The 18,849-nt window shown below is 42.7% G+C and overlaps 1 protein-coding gene across 1 annotated transcript in view; it reads right to left on the bottom strand.

Annotated features, from left to right (window-relative positions):
• PKHD1 (PKHD1 ciliary IPT domain containing fibrocystin/polyductin) overlaps positions 1–18,849 on the bottom strand; it is a 266,225-nt gene that overhangs the window by 157,112 nt on the left and 90,264 nt on the right. The window contains exon 36 of the mRNA XM_075144880.1: positions 9,711–9,923. Within this exon, the coding sequence (XP_075000981.1) occupies positions 9,711–9,923 (213 nt within the window). The remainder of the gene's footprint in view (positions 1–9,710; positions 9,924–18,849) is intronic.

Genomic DNA, 18,849 nt, shown 5'->3' with positions numbered 1-18,849 from the left:
TGTTTGTGTTCTTACTCCAGTGGCAACCGGAAGGCATTTGAAACCCCAGATCTCACTGCCTAATGATTTCCCTAACCGTCAGTTTGCTCTGAAAGGAGCTCTTGCCTTTCACACATTTCTGTTTAGTTAGATGAATTCCATCTAAAACCTATGGGATGCTCCAGATCTAAGAGTTTCGGCAACTAGATGACATGTTGCTTAGATGGAAAATAGATGCCCCTGCCCTGAAAACAAGACATTTTGGAATACGTATTTTCACCTAACTTTAGATACCCAGGGAACCTCCTAACCAAGCCTGACAGCAACCAGTGTGAGACACATCCAATGCTGGGCAGAGCTGGAGAGTCTGGATTATGCACGGGAGTGTTGGTAAAATCTAGACTCCTTAAATGGGTTTTAGGAGGACTGGTTCCAGCCCTAAGCCTGCCATGGGGCTGTTGGTCTTTCTCCCAAAAGTTGTTTAAATGTTTTAAACAATTTTCCTCTTCTGGCGTGGGACAGCAGACTTTGAACCCTTCTCCTCTGACTCCACAGGGCCAGGATCCTGCCGCATCTCATCTTCATTCCTATTTACCACAAATTAATTAACTCGGGTTACAAACACACAGTTTGTTTGTAGTGTTGACAAACTATAAAGCTCTTTTACACCTTTTGACAGTTTATTGGTACTTTAAAGTTGAGGTAATGAGATCCCTTTACACCACAAAAGGAATTTACAAGAACTGCAAGGCTCAGACACACAATCTACTTACCGTGACTACACAAGTTATACTGCAGATAATCTGTCAATCTCTTGCAGCTGCTTTGTATATCTTTAGTGTAAATGAGAATAAGATCTTTCAAGTCCCATGAACAAAGTGAAAAGAAACAAGCAGTTTACATTCCAAAAAAGAAAAAAAAGAATTTTGCAAGAGACAAAGTTAAAAATGTAATTCAATGGATTATAGCTATGATAAAAAAAAGGAAAAAAAAACCCACAGCACCGGTATAAAAATCTCCGGTAATAAAACACAAAACAATTTACCGCAGCATTTCAGGTGTCAGACTGCCTAAGGAATCCAGCTTCCTCTCCACTGTCATAATCCCTTATTATTCCCTTTTTCCTGTCCAAATTGCACTGCCTGCTCTGACTTAACTTGGCCATTCCTAAAATTTTCAAATGTCAAAGTGATAAACGTACATTTGGGAATGGGTGCTTCAGAAAAGAGGGTTTTTTTAAATATATTTTTAGATCCAGGACAGAGACTTTTTGCTGCTGTTGCTTCAGTTAATAAAACAAACCAAAATAATAATTATAAAATTCCTTAAGTGAAAGAGAATAGAAAATCTTTTCCAGAAAGCCTCCTCAGTCAGGATAACACACAGCTGTGCTGCTGCAGCTCTCTGTGGTCAAACGGACCTTAAAGTCCCAGATCCTTAATTAAGGACCTGAAGAAATTCTTTCACAAACTTGGATTTGATGAAGACTTTTTTTAAAAAATGTCCCAGCTATCTCAACTCTTACAGTGACTAGTCCAGTCGTTGGCCATAAAGTGTAGGGAATCAGAAAAGGAAGAACAGAGCTCCTTCCCTACCTTTTCATATGTGTTTAAAAACATCCGCCTGAACCGTGAGCCCTCAGCCCTCTGGACTTGAAGGTGGCCAGCTTACTTTTGCTCTCTGTTAATTCCAGTCCTAGGTATGTTCCCTAAGCGTTTGCACAACGTTTCTAGCTTGTTTTGCGATGAGAGGAGTCTGGTTTTTTCCTGCTTTGAAAGACGAGGATGTCTCTGCTCTGAAAGTGGGAGATGTCTTTCCACCCCCATACAGTCCTGCAGGAAAAACTGCCGTGTGTGGGCAGCTCCTGGGGAGATGCAGACAGCTTTTCTGCTACTTCCCAACACAGCCAGTGCAGAAAGCTTTTCATTCATGCCCCGAGGTAAAATTGGAGGTCCTTTCTAATTTATAACTGCTCATTAACCCTTGGGACACCCAGGAGTTTATCAGCTTTTTGACTGCTGCACAGGCAATCTGCAGCAGCCTCCGTGCTGGGCGCTCAGGATCACCCTGGGTATTTTAGATTGGATTTGAGCGTGGGCTCAACCCATAGCTCGTCTCATGTCCCCATTGTGTGGAACCAAACCCAGCATCAGGCACAAGCTTTATGCAAGCAACAGGCAGACTAAGACAGGCAATTTGGACCTACTTGGTCCCCTCACGTGAACCTTGGCAGATCCCTATGCACAAAGCCATCATGTGCTACCTTCCTTGTGGGACTATGGTGTGCTGGGCTCTGGGCAGAGGTCCCTCGTGGAAAGGCTCTAACGCTGCATACCACCAGGGCAGGGGATTGGGGTGCTGCTTTGGGCTGAAGTTGCCACTGCAGGAGGACATGCAATATTTTCTAGCGAATATTTTCTACCCAAGCATTGTGAGTGCACAGAGATGAGTCACGGCTCAGCTTTTTAACATCGGCTTTTAACCTCCTTGGTGACCCACTCATCCAAGGCCCAATGCAGACGCAGCTTCAGCATCTCTCTGGCTTCTTCATCCTCTCGTGTAAAATAGGGGGGATATTTCCCCATTATAAGTGGGTTCTGGAGGATGAAATACAGGTCTATGGCTAACCAGATATGACTTCACTCCAAATTCAAATGAGGCCAAACCTTCAACATCTTCCACAGAATAAAAATTCCAGAAAAAATTATTTTTGTAACAATTATACTTTTTTTTTCTTTGTACTAATGTCACTTTGGGGGTTTAGGGGTTTTGATTTTTATTCTGTAAAAACATTGCATTTCACTAGTGTAGAAATATTTATATGAAAAGATACAATATTAAAAATAATACTATGAAAGTCCAGATGAAAGCAAAATGATAGAATTAAACACCTTTTTCTTCTCCCAGTGAGGAAAAAAAAGTCTGACATCATCCAAACGAGAGGACGAAGTGAATCATTTTGATTTTCTCCAGTAGGAAATATCCTTGAAAGTGCCCTAGTCCTGCTGAATGTTTCCCATTCATGAAACTACAAGTACCTTAAAGCATTTCCACCTAAATACTTTTGAACGGCACCCTCAAGAAAGCAAGGAGTCTCCTACTGAGGATGGGAAGGGCCATGTGATCAAACAGGTCTGTGGAAACTCTCGTTGTTGTTCTTTCCTGCTACATTAGACTGCAGAAAAAATACCTTCCTTGTGTGCTGTCCCATAAACGCAAACATTTCCAAACATTTCCTTTAATCAGAGATTACCCAGTCACTTTGTCAAGTTACATCAGTCCAGAAAGGAAGGGGAAAGATTTTCCCAGCTCCTTCAATGCCTTTGCATAAACCAGCAAGCCTGACACAAAAACCACGCTCCGCGCTTGCAAATAGCTCACGACCAAAGGTGCCACACAGGAAAACCTCTTTAAACTGACACCAAGAACAAACAGCTTCAAACGCAGCAGCCGACTACTACGCGATCCCGTCGCGAGCTGCGCACAGCTGTTAACATTTTGCATTATTGCCAGTTAATCTCCCGCGCTGCTGCCGAACGAGACGGGGAATGTCTGCCCGCGGGAGCGGGTATGCGGGGCGGTACGACCATTTAAATGTTAAGATCCGTTCGCTACATCCCCGGCACGCGATGAAAGAGAATTAAACACGTGGGAAAAGTGAAGATGAGCCCAAACGGAGGGTCCCTGCCTGGCTCAGCCTGCAGCCCTGCGAAAACCCAGATTCGGGTTTCTCAGCTTGCCAAACTTTGCAGGCTTTCTCTAATTTGGGGTGGAAATTCACCCTGATTTTGTTGTTGGTTGCTTCTCTTCCTCCAGCTAATCTCTTGGTTGTAGTTGAGGCCAGAATTGGAAGGGATATTTCAATGTTATATGCAAAGGTTTAAAAGAGGCGACTATTTCATCCCACAAAAAGCCTCCACATTTGTAGTAAACCACAGACCTCTGCCCTGACAAGAAACACAAGCTAATATATTAGCTATAATCTATATATATAATATTTTATATATATATTAGCACCCATCTCTCAGTCCCATTTACATCGTGTTTTCCTCATTAAGATCAGTACCAAAATACAGAGCAACCGATTTAAGTTTAAATCAAAGATGACCGATGCATTTCTGTTAGAAAGAAGGGCGAGCTATGAAAGACACAGCAGCTTTCCCTGAACCCAGCTCTCTGTTTCCCCCCCCCCCCATCTGCTAGGTCTTTAAAATCTAATGGTCATCTTATATTTGTGAACAAGAAAGTGGAGGAACAAGTCATTGTACATTAGTTACTCCATGGGAAGTGCCTAAGTGCAGTTTCTTACCCCCGGTGAACGCAAGGGGATTCAAGGCAGCTCAGCCTTCTGTTCAAGAGCCATCTGCTTTAATGCATCATGTTAAAGTCAAGGTCTTGAAAGGAAAAATGCTGTCACAGAAGGCAAAAAGCCTCCTGCAACCACCACACAGAATAACTAGCATCGAAGGAAAACCAACCTATGGAAGTGACCCCAGAAAGGGAAAAAGGATCTGAACTCACGGTGTGTGCAAATCAATGGTTCCAGTTAGTGGGTAATAACATGTATTGAATGGACCAACATCTCAGTAAGGTAAAAAAACGTATCTTATCTCTAGCAGATCTCTGCACCCTATCTTGAATCCCCCTGCTACAGATACTTTTTTCTTTTTTTTTTCCCCTGGGAAGGTTTTCTTTTTAACATGTGAGTAAAGCAGAACGAATTCTCTCATGTTGTCTACGATCTCTTAATCTCAAACTCAGCACAGATACGTAACACTGCTTAATGGAGGAAAAGCAAGAAGCGTTTGATTAAATGTTTGATCTCTTGAGGAATGCACAGGCTCTGTAGAGCACAGTGCACAGCTCACAAATATTTTGTGTTTTATTACTGATTAAAAGTGATTAAAATTAATAATTGGTTCAACTGATAAAAAATACTTCTTTTCCTGAGCTAACGCTGGAAATGTATAAGATTGGTTTGGATGCAGAGAAGTCTGGGATAGAAGTGCAGAATTGCCTCTATAATGTCATCTTCCACTGTCAGCATCCACTGCAAGTGCAGGGACATTCTCTGCAGCAGGACTATCCAGGACTTTAGAGGACTGAAATGACCACTGACACTTCTGTTTTAATTATGTTGATTATAAATAGGTACGGTATTAAACCAAAACTCTCTGGACATTGTTTTTTTTCTTTACCACACAGCTTTCACCATCTGGACAAAGTGAATGTAGCGTGTTATTAAATCTGAAGCGTAGCATCTTCCATCTAGTTGGAGAGTCAAAATGCAGGGAACAGGCTCATCTGTTCATGCCCCATATCATCGCAGTGTTGGCACTGACAAAGCTTCAGCTAAATACACTGCAAAAATGCTGGTTTTCTTTTGGGAAGAGGCACACTCTGTTTCAAGGGACACAATGGAATAATGACCTCATCTACACAGGATTGCTAAAAATGGAACAGAATGGAAAAAACCTTTAAAATTTTTCCATAAAAGTGTTGGGACCACGAAATCAGGCTGTCACAAAGAAAGGATAGGTGTCCTCGGCTACTGATGCAGCATCTCCACTGACGCTGCCCCCGCACCCGGTCCCTGCCCTCCGCTCAGCATCCGCCGGTGTCTCCGGTCCAGTTTCCCTGGGAAGGATAAAGGTGCAAGAACAGCCAAGGCCACCATGCTAAACTTCTCTCTGAAGCTTGTCAGGAGAGTTTCTCAGGGAATAAAGTGCGAATGGAGCTGGAGACAGTGATAAATTTCCCTTCTGAACAATCAATAAAATTCTCTCAGCTCTGCTCAGGCCCCTACTGCGGATGCAAGGGCCATAATTACATTGTCAAAAAGTCGAGTTGCCCTGGCTGACTGAAACCCCTTTTAAAACTGACGTGTGATTGACAGGCACTTTATGGGTGGCACGCTCTGACTGGCAGGGGAGTTGGCTAAAGCCAAAGGCAACAGTGAAATTTCCCAGTCTGCTACAACCACCGGAGCAAAGGACTGCCACTCACAAGGGAATTGTGGGAAACCCTTAGTCATATTAACATATCAAAGTGAGGAGCTGACAGCGCTTACTAAACAATCTGAACTCAACCATGGCTGCAGAGCATCCCCCAAACTTCCCAGTCTGAAACAGAAAAGAAATTAAAATGCGCTCAGTCCTGTCTTCACCAAGACAGCTAAGAATTTGGAAGCCTGCTTATTTAATGATTTTGATCTGAGATAACATTTATACGTGTGTATGTATATGTATCTCACAAACACATATTGCTGAGCATGTCAGCCTCTTTCACATATATATGAAAGAGGCTGTCATGCTCAACAATTTGTTCTATACCACAGGCCAGTACTAAATTGGAGACAGAACAACATATATCTGTTTCATGTAAGCAATATGAACCCAGCAAAAGAACACGCTCCTTTTGGTCTTGTTTTCTAGTGGGCTTCTACTGCTTCAATGCTGAATTGTGGATTACATGGTTTGAATGAACCTTAATTGCAGCCAGGCACTGGGACTGTATGCAGTGCAGAGCTTAAAAGCGGCTTCATAACTAGTCTGGATTTTTTGAATAAGAAATTGATAACAATTCTTGAATAGGAATTGCTAAGAAATTGAAACCAAGAGATGTTTCCACTAATGGGCCAAGCCACTTTTGACTCCACGTATCTCCATCCAGGTAATGCTTGGGTGGCAAACCTCACCTTCTTGGTTTCCTCGGGAATAAAGAATCGCTGGGAATTATGGCACTAATGAAATCTGAAATATCAGTGAGAAATGCCTTGAGGGTACTGACGTGGACACCTGGCTTTACTTCCCTTCATCACACTGCCAAGGGAACACTGTAAAAAGTCCTTCTGCCCTGTTTGTCTCTGTAATTTCATGGGTTGTCTGTGAGGATGGAGTCAACAAGCTGGTGATGATACAGGCTCAGAAGGGAAGTGAGAAGCAGCAAAGGAGGCACAGCTGCAAGGAGATGCTACTGGTTTTTCCTACACTGCTAGAAAACACAGCAGCACGAAGAAGACAAGGCTCTTGTTATAAAGCTCTGAGAATTTAAGGACAAAATCCTGACTTACAAGGATCAAACTGAGAATGGAAGGATACTTTAAAGTAGCAGGAGAAGATACAGAAAGCGAAATAGCAAAAGCTGTTACCAGGCAAATTCAAAACAGACATCTTAATACTTTTCTTAAAAAAGAAAAAAAAAACCAAACATGGGTGATTAACCAAATTAATCCCCTGGAACAAGCCTCTACAAAAAATGCTGGCTGCCGTTTCCCTTGATGTCCTCAAAGACCAAGCCTTTCTGGAAGGCATGCTTTAATCTAATGCGAGTTACTGAACTCAAGGCTGGGATAACTGTGGGAAACTCAATGACCAGTGACGGACAGTCAATGCAGCCCAGATGATCTAGCAGCACTTCTTCACAGAGCCCTTCTAGGAAATGGGATAGAAACGCTCTGCCCTTCTGCAAAGCCAGTTTACTGAAATTATTAAAGCCGTTTGCAAGCACTAAATAATTTAGCCTCGCTGTGTCTCGACGAAGTGGTCAAGAGCACCTGACGTGGTGGGAGCAGTGCAGCCCACCTCCCTTGCCACTGCCAGGAGCACCTTCCCCAGCCTCCTCTGATCTCTCCTGATTCAGAAAAGCATCTGTTCACCAACTCCCCTCCCACAACCGACCTCGCCTGACCTTGCTCGGCTCCTGTGCACTGACAGGATTACCGCACAGCGGTACAGCTCGCTCCCTGTCTGTGCTCAGATTGTACCCCTCGGTGTCTGACATCATTTTTGACTGAGAGCCATACGTGTCAGCGATGCTCAGACAGCAACATTTCTGCCTGTAGGCCAGGAGGGTGTAAGTTCAAGCCCTGCTGGAGGATACAATCGCCTACCAACATGAAGGTTGACACACGAAAACATAAGGGAGGGAGATGAGGCGTTTAGATGCGTCGACTTTTTTTTTTTTTCTCCTCTGTGACACATACTGCCTTTAAAAACAGCCCGTTAGTTAAGAGCTTGACATGTGTGCATTGCACTGATATTCTAATTCACGCTGAGTTTGGACCTGAATTCCATATCCGATCCGCTGCACCAAGAGATGGCCATTTTATACCTGTATTTCACAGCCTTCCAGAAAAACTCTGTATCTAAATTCTTCTACCCCACAACATCTGCAAACCTACTGTCCTGGTTTCAGCTGGGATGGAGTTGATTTTGTTCCTATTAACTGGTATAGTGCTGTGTTTTGGATGTAGTATGAGAAGAATGTTGATAACACTGATGTTTTAGTTGTTGCTAAGTAATGTTTACACTGGTCAAGGACTTTTCAACTTCCCGTGCTCTGCCAGGTGCGCGGGGCGCTGGGAGGGAGCACAGCCGGGACAGCTGGCTCAGCTGGCCTATGGGGTATTATTCCATACCATATGATATCATGCTTAACATATAAGGCTGGGGGAAGAAGAAGGAAGGGGGAGACGTTTGGAGTGATGGCGTTTGTCTTCCCAAGGAACCATTACGCGTGATGGAGCCCTGCTTTCCTGGAGATGGCTGATACCTGCCTGCTGGTGGGAAGTGGTGAATGAATTCCTTGGTTTGCTGTGCTTGTGTGGTTTTTGCTTTCCCTATTAAACTGTCTTTATCTCAGCCCACGAGTTTTCTCGCTTTTACCCTTTCGATTCTCTCCCCCATCCCACGGCGGGGGAGTGAGCGAGCGGCTGCGTGGGGCTTAGTTACTGGCTGGGGTTAAACCACAACACCTACATCCATCTTCTGTCCTTTTGGTCCCTTGTCTTTTCCACTTGGCAGAAACATAGAGCTCTGGCACTGCAGGGCTTCCTTTGAGAGAAAAGTCCAGTGGTTAGAGCAGAGGACCAGGCATCAAGGACTGAAATTCCTGGCATTTCCACTGTTTTTCTGCATAGCCCTGGCCTTGTCATTTATGACAGCAACCTGTGCTGAGCAGGTGCAGGAAGATAAAGAGATGCCAGCTGTGCTCCTAATGCTAGAGACAGACCGATGGCATTGGGATGCCAGCACAGCACGAAGTGATGGAGGAGGGGAAAACACACTGCCAGGAGCACTTTGCTGCTGCTTTGAGAAGTATCATCCTCACTCCAGCTGGCACAAGCTACTAACTGCAGCATCCTTGGCATTGGCCTCACCATGGGACCTACCTGGCAGACTACCCTCTCTTGGGAACCCCAAGAGCCATACCCTCTTTGGGGAGGAATCTTCCCAGCTGTTATAGGGAGAGATGAGGGGAGAAGGATACCCCATTCTAGCAGCAGAGCAAACCTACATGATTCACAACAGACATCTGAGGTCCAGTTTCCAAGGGACAGAGACTTTCATTTGTGGACAGATATGTGTAAATTCAAACATCTAGGCACCTAAATGATTGCTAGGGTTTCATAACTACTTGATACCATCTATCTTCTTCTTGGGGTCCAGATTTTCAAAATGACTCAGTTCCCAGTATGGGAGCTTCTATGGAGACACAGAACTGAGCTTTCGTTCATAAGATACTGCAGAAATAGGAGTCTGATGGTGAATGCAAAGATATGAAGTTCTGGCCCAAATACCTGATTTCAACAAATACTTAACAGTAATTAGAAATTCAAGTTCATGACCAAAGTTGTTTTGTTTTTTTTTCTCCAAAAACTTTTTTGCTTTGTTTTGTTTTCTTTTATTCATTTGTGCTTTACTTCTGAAAAGAAGAAAAAATGTACTCACCATGAATGGAAAGAGTCCCATTCCTCACTGCCAGGAACTTGACCCCATATGGAAATAATGGTGGAGAATGGAGGCTTCCATAGAGATAGATGTGTGCTTTGTGACGGAAAGGGGCCTCAGGAGATCCCACCTGGAGTTCTCCTCCATCAGATATCAGAATATAATGAGCATGCAGTTCTACAGGTCCTGGGCCAGTGAACAAGAGTTTGCCACCTGAAGACAACAGAAAAGCAAAATGCAACCATAGATCTAATAGCCAGCCATTATCTCACAGTCAAAGGAACTGTAAGAGATAGGTAAACAAATAGTTTTGCAATAAATTAAGGGTAAAATATTATTGCAAGCTGCAAAATTTCCACCTTGCCCTGTACCTTTCCCTATGGATTTATCAGCTCTTTACAGACCTTATTAATTCAGTCCATTTTTCAGTTCTGCCACAGGCTGCCTTTCTAGACTTGAGCAAGGCCATTCAGCCTGGGCAGACATCTAAGTCTCTCCAATTCCAGTGCAAGGGAGCTGTGTTTGGAAAACCCCAGTTTTAACCTACTCACTCTCTAAATGTTAAAAAGGGATATTACGACTTAATTTGTGTGTTACTTTTCAGATTACAAACTACTTGTGACAGGGAGAGCGGAGGGGAAAACAGCTTTGGAATATAAGAACCGGCAACTTGTTTCAATCAGCTGTTGATTTAATCAACTCTTCCAGCTGCCATTCAAAACCAGATGCTTCCAAATATAGTATAAGAAACTTCTCCCTGTTAGTTGAATGATCTCCCCAACCCATGAAAGCCTCGTTTTAATCCCTAATTAGTGGTTAGCTTCACCTCAAAGCATAAGGTTTCAACTCCTTGCCAATATTTTCCTTTTACCATCTATTAGTATAACTGGATAAGATTTGTCAGTAATATAGATCTGATCCTTCAAATCTAATATTTAGTCTCAATGACTTCTTGAAGCAATGAATTCCGTGGTCTAAGCACATAGTGCATGAAAAGGCATATCCATCCCTTGGTTTTGACTCTCTTCAGCTCTGCCAAATGCTTCCGTTGTTCTTGCCTTTTGTGGGCTGGCAATCCCAGCCTATCATCTCAGGATGGTTTACTCTTTTATCTCCTGTTATATTTTCTCTCCTATGAAGGACACTATCGCTATCTTTACAATGTATTTGGGCAGAGTGGACTCTCGGACATCTAATAATTCTGCACTTGGGATATGTCTTCCTAGGTCAAGCCCTGCTTCCCAGGAGCTAGCAGGGGATACCTCAAAGCCTGGCAACCTCAGACCTCCTTAGAAAGGGTCTATCACCCTCCCAACATTTCCCTTTATGTGAACTAGCTAATAACTGTGTCATCTCATACCATGGCCAGCTTTTTACTGCTGTTAGCAGGTTTTAATAGTGACCTTTATACCTACCAAACAGTTGGCTTTCCTTCCCCACAAGGTACTATCCATCCTTAGCATGAAGGATTAGAGACATGAGACTTCTGGTTTAATTTCAGTATTGAGATGCAAAAAGAGGGAAGCTGTTTTAATATAAAAATCAGATTAAAAACTACCTTGATCATTGCTCGCCTTTGATCAGGTCCTGCTGCTCTCGGTGATAAAGGAGATGCAAAACACTTGTGTGCCTTTCCCACACAGTTACATCTACTCCTGAACAATTCTGCTTATCCTGATCTCCTTATTTATTCTTATGTTGAGGGGCTTTCATTGTTTCATTGATTTCTTAGTCTTATAACTTAGTCTTAGTTCTAATTTCTTAGTCTTATAACAAAGCTAGTATTTGAATAAGGACTACTCATTAAATATTTTCTTTGCAGATTTCAGTAGATTTCAGATAAGTTTTTACAGAATATGCTTAATAGACAAAAGAGATCTTACATTTTCTTGCTTATAACCACTGGGAACCTTGGGTTTGCTCCCACAAACACCAACTCCTCTATGTATAAATTGTCTCTTTCCCTAGACATACTTTTCTATATACAAATGTATTTCTGTTAAGCTTGCTATATAGTGTTTTTACAAATTATATCAAATACACTGTAATAAACCAGCACGAATTTCAGCTTGTTTCATGCAAAACAGCAGAAGTTATCTGACTGTTATTCTGAGATACATCTGAGACTTCTAGAAAAATGAAATGTTCTTAATACAAAATGTGCTATACTGAAATTGGGATAATTCTTGAAATGGTATTCATTTGCAGACTGAAGGGACCATTAGATCATATCGCCTGGTGGTCTGTGCACATCATGCTATTGAAAAATTGGAGGAAGTCAAGTCATCTGTGTTTGCTGCATACCCTCCAGAAAGGCAGACAATCAATTAAATGACTTGGGGACATCACTTTACCATTTTCTATGATCATCTTTTCCAACAGCTAATCTCTCTTACTGTTCACAATTTCTGCTTTATTTCCAATCACAACTTGTCAAGGATGAGCTTTCAGGCAGTGGTTCTCTTTGAACCCTCCTGCATTGCACTGCAGAGAGGTGTAGAAAACAGTATTTTCTGTGAAAGTACTTACAGGTAAAATCAAATCTCAGTCCTCATTCAGACTGGTTGATGAGGATTTTAAGATTCCCTGCAAGGAATTGTCTCCAATTCATGGAGCAGTGCATCCTCTCCCACAACCCAGTGCTCCTTCTGAAATTGGAAGGCCAGACCTCCTAATTCTTCTGTTCCTTTATTGTTCTTGATGCTGCCTATAAAAGCAAAACTAGCTTATCCCCACAATCTGCCTCTTGCTTTTCACAGTAAAAAACTATACTACCTCCTTTGGCCTCCCCATTACACTGGGAGATCAGGTGGGCATCCTTGGGCCACGCTGACTTCTGATCCTTTTCATGATCATGGCTTTATTTGACAAAGTCCCTCAATGTGTAGCCACAACTTTCATTCCTAATTGCTTGCTGCCCAGCTCTCTTCTCAGCTATTTAAATCTGCATTTGGTTTGAATGGCATTCACAGAATGTGATCAGTGATGGTTCTCCATTTACTTTCAGATCATCGATGATGTGCAGTGGCATCCAAGTAGGCATGAAAATGGTTCCCCACTAACAATTTACTTTCTGAGTTAGTACATTTCATGTCTGCTAGCGGCCATGAGATCTTGGCACGTGATCATAGATCCTTAGTCACTACACTATCAGATGTTTTACAGAATTAACTTTATCAAACAAACTAGTAATTTTCTTAGAAAATGAACTAAAAAGTTTTCTGTCTTTTATTTCATAAAATTTCTGTCCTGTCATTCAGTATATTCCTATGGTTAGTAATTTATGGATTCAATCATCTGTAACATTTAACTTCATCCAGTTTTCTCTTTTGACCTGTGGTTGATATCAGACTGAGCAGCCAATAACTTTTCCTTTACCTGCCTGGATCCTGACAGAAGATCAGTCCTCTGTAATTTCCCATGTACTCTGAAATTAATATTTGTGGGCCACAGAATGCCTCTAACAGCAGTTTTAATGCTCTTGAATGAGACTAGACCTGTTGATTTAAGATTGTGTTTCTTGAAAGATATTATTTAACATCTTCATTATATTAACTTTCATTAGTAATAAATGGACTGCCGGTCCATCTTTCTCTTGTGATATAATTTACCATCCTGTTCCTTCCCATACTGAGAACAGAAATATTTATTAAATACATTTGCCTTATAACAGCAGTGTTAATAATTTTATCACCGCAATCTAGAAATGGAACTGTAAATCACTGTAATTTATTTTATTCTTAACATAAAAAAGACATCTTCCCCAAGGTTTTTATTGACTTCCTATGCTCTGTTCCCACTGAAATACAGTCATTTCTGTTTCTACTTCTCTTCATACAATTTTTAATGAGTATTCTAATCGCTGCCATGCTGTACCACTGGACCAGAAAGGCTGGTAGCCAAAGTTGTCCTGCCTTTTGCTTGCAAAATCATAGTTCTGCCTCAAACAACATCCCCAAAAGTTTTCCCAAGTTTCAGCCACATTTTGTCCATCCAAAATTTTCAAGCGATCTATGAGACAGGTTAGAAATATTAAATTCCTTGCACAAACCCTTCTATCCCCTCCCCATGGGATGACAGGGATGGGGGAATGATGGGATGGGATTGATGGGATGGGATTCCTGAGTCATTTTCTTTTTGCAGCCATTCCAATGCACCTCGAGGCAGCCATGGGAAGACGCTTGTTTCCCATAAGGATCTGGGATTTGTCTCCTTCTGCCCTACTCCCAGAGGGTCTGCTGTAACACAGTAGCACATGTTCATTCCTCCTCCCTTCATGAGCAGTGCTGAGACACGACAGAACATATAACGGAGCTGTGCTTTGCTACCAGTACTACAGACACCTGCCTCTCTGGAAAACTAGAAAGGAGTAAGAAGAAGACAGCTTGCACTTTACATGGAGTCCCTCTTCCTGCAAAAACAGAAGCAGCTTGACCAGCAAGAGTTAATGCTTTTGGGATGGATGTTAACACCTGCTCTGCACTGTCTCTCGTCTACTTTTCTGCACAATGTGGCTTTGGCATGTCAAGAGTAGCTCATCCTCACATAGCTCCTAAAAATCACTGTCTGCCTCCTTACTATGACCAGTCCTCTCTCTCCTTTTTCTTTTATTTCTTCTTTTTAAAATCTCCTGTTCCTCAGTAATAGGCTAACTGCATGTCAGTTGTCCTGAATGATTTTTCCCTCTGTTAATTCAAAGATTTTCTCTATCTTTTGTGGATTTCTGGGTGTCTGATAAGCTTGGATGCTGCTGACTGCTCTGCCCTGGGTGCAAGTATGAGCAATAGTCCCAACATGTTTCAGTAGCATCAGGCGTACAGGCACTAGCTGTGCCATGCCTGGCCTGCAGATTTGACCCTTCCTGGGGGAAATCCTACACAGAAGTGAGGTTTCCGCTCCCTGGGTGAAGGCTTGGATGTGTAGGGGTAATAATGATTGGACTTCAAGGTGGGGGTTGTTGCCTGGCTCTTGGGTTTCTCTGTCCCTAGATGCAATGTCAACCCAAAGACGCCTGGCAATGGTGCAAAGATTTGCAAGATCAAGACCACCAGAAGGCATTTGCTGTATGTGACGCTTTGGCTTTCCCTTAGAAGCAGCAGTCAGACCCAATGCGTAATCATAGGAAATAGATATATCAGCTACACTCACGGTCACACCATAATGCCATTGTCCCCTGGCTATTTGCAAAGCTTCTGAACTCCTCCCAGAACAAAGCCAAAAGGCACTCAGTCTTAGGGAGAAAAGAAAGTGTAAAAAGAAAAGTTCAACTGCTGAAGGTAAAAGAAGAGCAGCATCACAGAAAAGAAAAGAAAGCATTAGCAGGGATTTCTTTAACCATTTACCAAGTCTAAGTGTAAAACAAACTCTAGCCAAACTTACAAATACTTATGTCAAAAAATTGCATATTGTCCCTCTAACCCTCAGCTATCTGTATCTCTGTGGTTTTCATTGGGTCAGAATAAATATACAGCTGCTGCTTTACAAGATTGTCTTCCCCTTTTTTTAAAAGAAAATAAAAGTTATGCTTCCTTCTTTTATTGCACTTGACCTCTTCGCTGAAAGCAGAAAGCAAGAATATTGCTCAACTGAGCCTTTGGCTGTGACCCTCAAATTGTTTGTTATGGCTGCACAGGAAAGCAAAGTCCTACATGTGACCTTGAGGGTGATTTTATAAAAATCAATCAACTACTGTTATGATGGCCTCCCCACCAAGCAAAATAAATACAATTAAACCCATAATCACTTCTGTACAGTAATGTGCAAATTCAATGGGTCTCTTTAGGTGGAGTGAGGGAGAGGGGGGAGAAATATGTTGAGGCTATTTGATACTTTGTGAGAACATCAGAAGCACCATTCTTCTCAATTAACCCAGCAATTAGCCTCCACCTCTCTGCCCGGAAAAGAAATCTTTCTTTATCTGTCTTTTTTTTTTAAAAAAAAAAAAAAAAGAAAGAAAAGAAAGAGAGAAAAACTAAACTGGAGGCAACTCCGTCTGTCCCACAGGAGGGGAGAAACAACCAGACCAAATAATGAAAAAAAAAGGGAATATTAAGGAAAACAAACCTGATAATAAGGTGGGGGTTGTAATCTGCTGTGTGAATAACTACAGCACCAGCATGCCATTGGCAGAACTGGTTTTATGAAAAGAGATTTATCTTCTGAAGTCCTTGGGAAATGGTGGAGGGTGCACTCAAAAGGAAAGGAATTGGAAAGATAATGTATTTACACTTCGCTTTTGTCAGGTGTCCTGGACTGGCTCATGCAATGCCACAGCCCAGGTCTCCAGAACATTTACTGTGGAAAGAGGCTGCATCATGCAATTCTGAAAGAAGAACAAATAATGATGGAGTAGAGGATTGTGAGGATTGCTGTGGGAAGTTCCTCCTTGCCTCTGTCATGAAGATTCGTGCTTTCAAACATAGTGGCCTATATCCCTTCTCAAAAACCTCTTTTTTTTTTTTTTTGAATCCTTTGAATATAGATGTTCTCATAATGCATAAAAGAGCTGTTCATATTTCTCATTTAGGTCATGATTTAGAGCACTCTAGAGATTTCCTGAACTCAGAGGGAAGCAAAGTCCTCATTCCAAAATGAATCTTTTACATGGAGGGCTTTTTTATTATCATTTTTTGAGGCCACACTTTGCATTCACTGTCGATATAAGACCATCCTGAGAAACAGTGTATTTTTGTTTCTAATGAACATCTCATTAGGGAGCTAGGATAAAAGTGACTATCACCAGATTTAATTCTACTTCTTTATGTAAAGCTGAATAAGCATTAAAGCAAGCAAACTACAAGAAAGGTGCTGGATAGTCTCAAGAAATCTTTTTTTTTTTTTTAAATCAATAATAAAAGTTGTTAGGAGAATACCAACAGAATTGTCTTACATATCACTACTGTGTCGCACCCCTTCAACTAACAGAAAACCTCCTCCCCATGGGAGAGGATTTGCTGATTGAAAGGGCATCTCCTCAACTGGACTACTCTCTCCCATCACCAGATCTGCTCTGGTTGTGCTATGGGCACTCCATGGCCATATATAACTGATATTCCCACAACCTCCATCTTGCTCTTAGCAGTTCTTCTCACCTGGTGTTTCATATGACAAAGCCACAGAGTTCCCCATGAGACAGGCTTAAACTCAGAAGTTATATTCCTGGAAAACATCTCTGAGTGACAAAGAGCAGGAGGCAACTGCCGGAGCTGGAATATCTTTGCTGAAACAACTGATCCTGCACAACAAGGCTGCAGTGTGCTGGCAGCCCACTTATTGCTCATTCTCTGGCTCCAAGGGTGTGCCTGGTGGGGCCTTCAAGCAGGAAAAAAAAAACAAGGAAGTACGGGAAGAGGAATACAGAGTTTATGAACCTTAAATAAGAACAATCGATTATTTCACGGACCTGTCTCCTGCACCCTCTTGACACGCTCACGTGACTTTTGAATGAGCCATAAAAGTTGATTGCAGGCTGGACCACTGCTGAGCGAGATGCCAAGGAGAAAAGAAGTTTTTTATACGGGCTCCATCCCAAAGGCTGCCTGAACCAAGAGTCCAAAACTCATTCTCCACCTCCCTGCGTATGTTCCTCCATGGTCATAATATATAGGTACATATCCCAAACTAGCTGTGAATTCAAATGCCTATGTATTTCCACCAGGACATCACTAACATGTTAAAAAGTTAAGCTTGTATTCCAGCATTTTGTTGGATGGAGGCCTTAATCTGTCCCTGGGCGAGGAACCGGCAGCTGCTGAGTACTCTCAGACAGAAACTGTCTCCCAAGCCCGACAAGCCTGTGTTTTCTGGCTTGCTGCGCTCACAGCCATCTGTTCAGATGGCATGTGCTCCCTCGTAAGCTGGTTAGGCTCTTCCCTCAGAGCACAGGAGCCAGGCAAAGGCAATTCAGATCTGCAGCCCAGAGGACACTACCATAGGTATATCTCCTTCAGAAAAGACCTTCTACTTCTTCAGCTCTTAGGTAGCCTCCAAGACACTTAGCCACACCTTTGATGCATTTGAAAGAGGAGAGCTAACCTGGTGGGGAAGAAGTGTGGATGATCCTAGATGGCTTCCAGCATGTATCACATCATCTAGGACCTAATGAAGGAAGCTTCCAGGTGAGCCTTATGAAGGCATCAGGGTAAACACCACACATAGAGGTGTGATGAAAAAATAGGTCCTTGGGCTATTATTTCAAGTCCCCATGTGACAGATATGCATTAAGTGCTTCACCCTCAGGAAGGGACGGGTGCACTGAGGAAGGCACAAGAGCACTATCTTGGGCAGCAGGATTATGTTTCTGCTCACCTAGGGCCTGCCTGGGTGACCATTAGACCAGAGCGTTTCTATTTGCTATGCCCCTCCACCCACAGTTTTCTCATTTCAAGCTGATTTCTGGATTTAAAGATATTACAGAAAGGGCTTATCTCCTAGTGTCTAGCACAGTGGGTTGGACCTTGGTCTTAGCAATAGTCTGTTCCTACAGCAAAATTATCGTAATGCACGGTCTGCTGAGTCATCAGAGGAAGAGGGGATACTTCAGAGTTTAAGGAACCTACGTGCAATCCTGTTACACAGTATGCTTCCTCTGTAGTTCTGGGCTCATGGTACAGACTCATGCCTTTGAAGGTATTTATTTGCATTTAAAAACCTTAAGACCTGGACCTCATTTCTCAGCCTCCACAGGTCACATCGGCTGTATTTCTGTACCACATAAAAGTGTGTGAGGACAGATCTACTAACAGTACGAAGCTACTACTGTAATGAGGGCCTGATTAGTGTCCAGGACAGGTGGAGGCAGACTCAGCAGATCTTTCCATCCCATGGTTAGAGGCAGCATCTGCTTTCCTGGAAGAGGTATATACCCTCCTTCCATGCCAGCGAGGGGAGGAAGGGGACGGCACTGCCTTGGGTTTCAGCCCGGTCTCTGCGGGAGCTGTGTGCAGTTCCTTGGCCGGGATTAGCTTCCACCGATCTGCTCATCCTGCAATACCCCAGAGGAATTTCAAGAGCTACTGAAGTTGTGGAAAATCAATTTCATTGGCAAGCAAGAGCCCTGGGAGTCTAATGTACATGCTGTAAGCCCATCCTAAATAGGATGAGAAAGAGAAACCTGCAGCCCGTACCCAAACATGAACCA

Source organism: Calonectris borealis, chromosome 3 (assembly GCF_964195595.1).
Source record: "Calonectris borealis chromosome 3, bCalBor7.hap1.2, whole genome shotgun sequence".
NCBI lineage: Eukaryota > Metazoa > Chordata > Aves > Procellariiformes > Procellariidae > Calonectris > Calonectris borealis.
The sequence above is the reverse complement of the archived record's forward strand: the minus strand, read 5'-3'. Positions and strand labels throughout refer to the sequence as shown.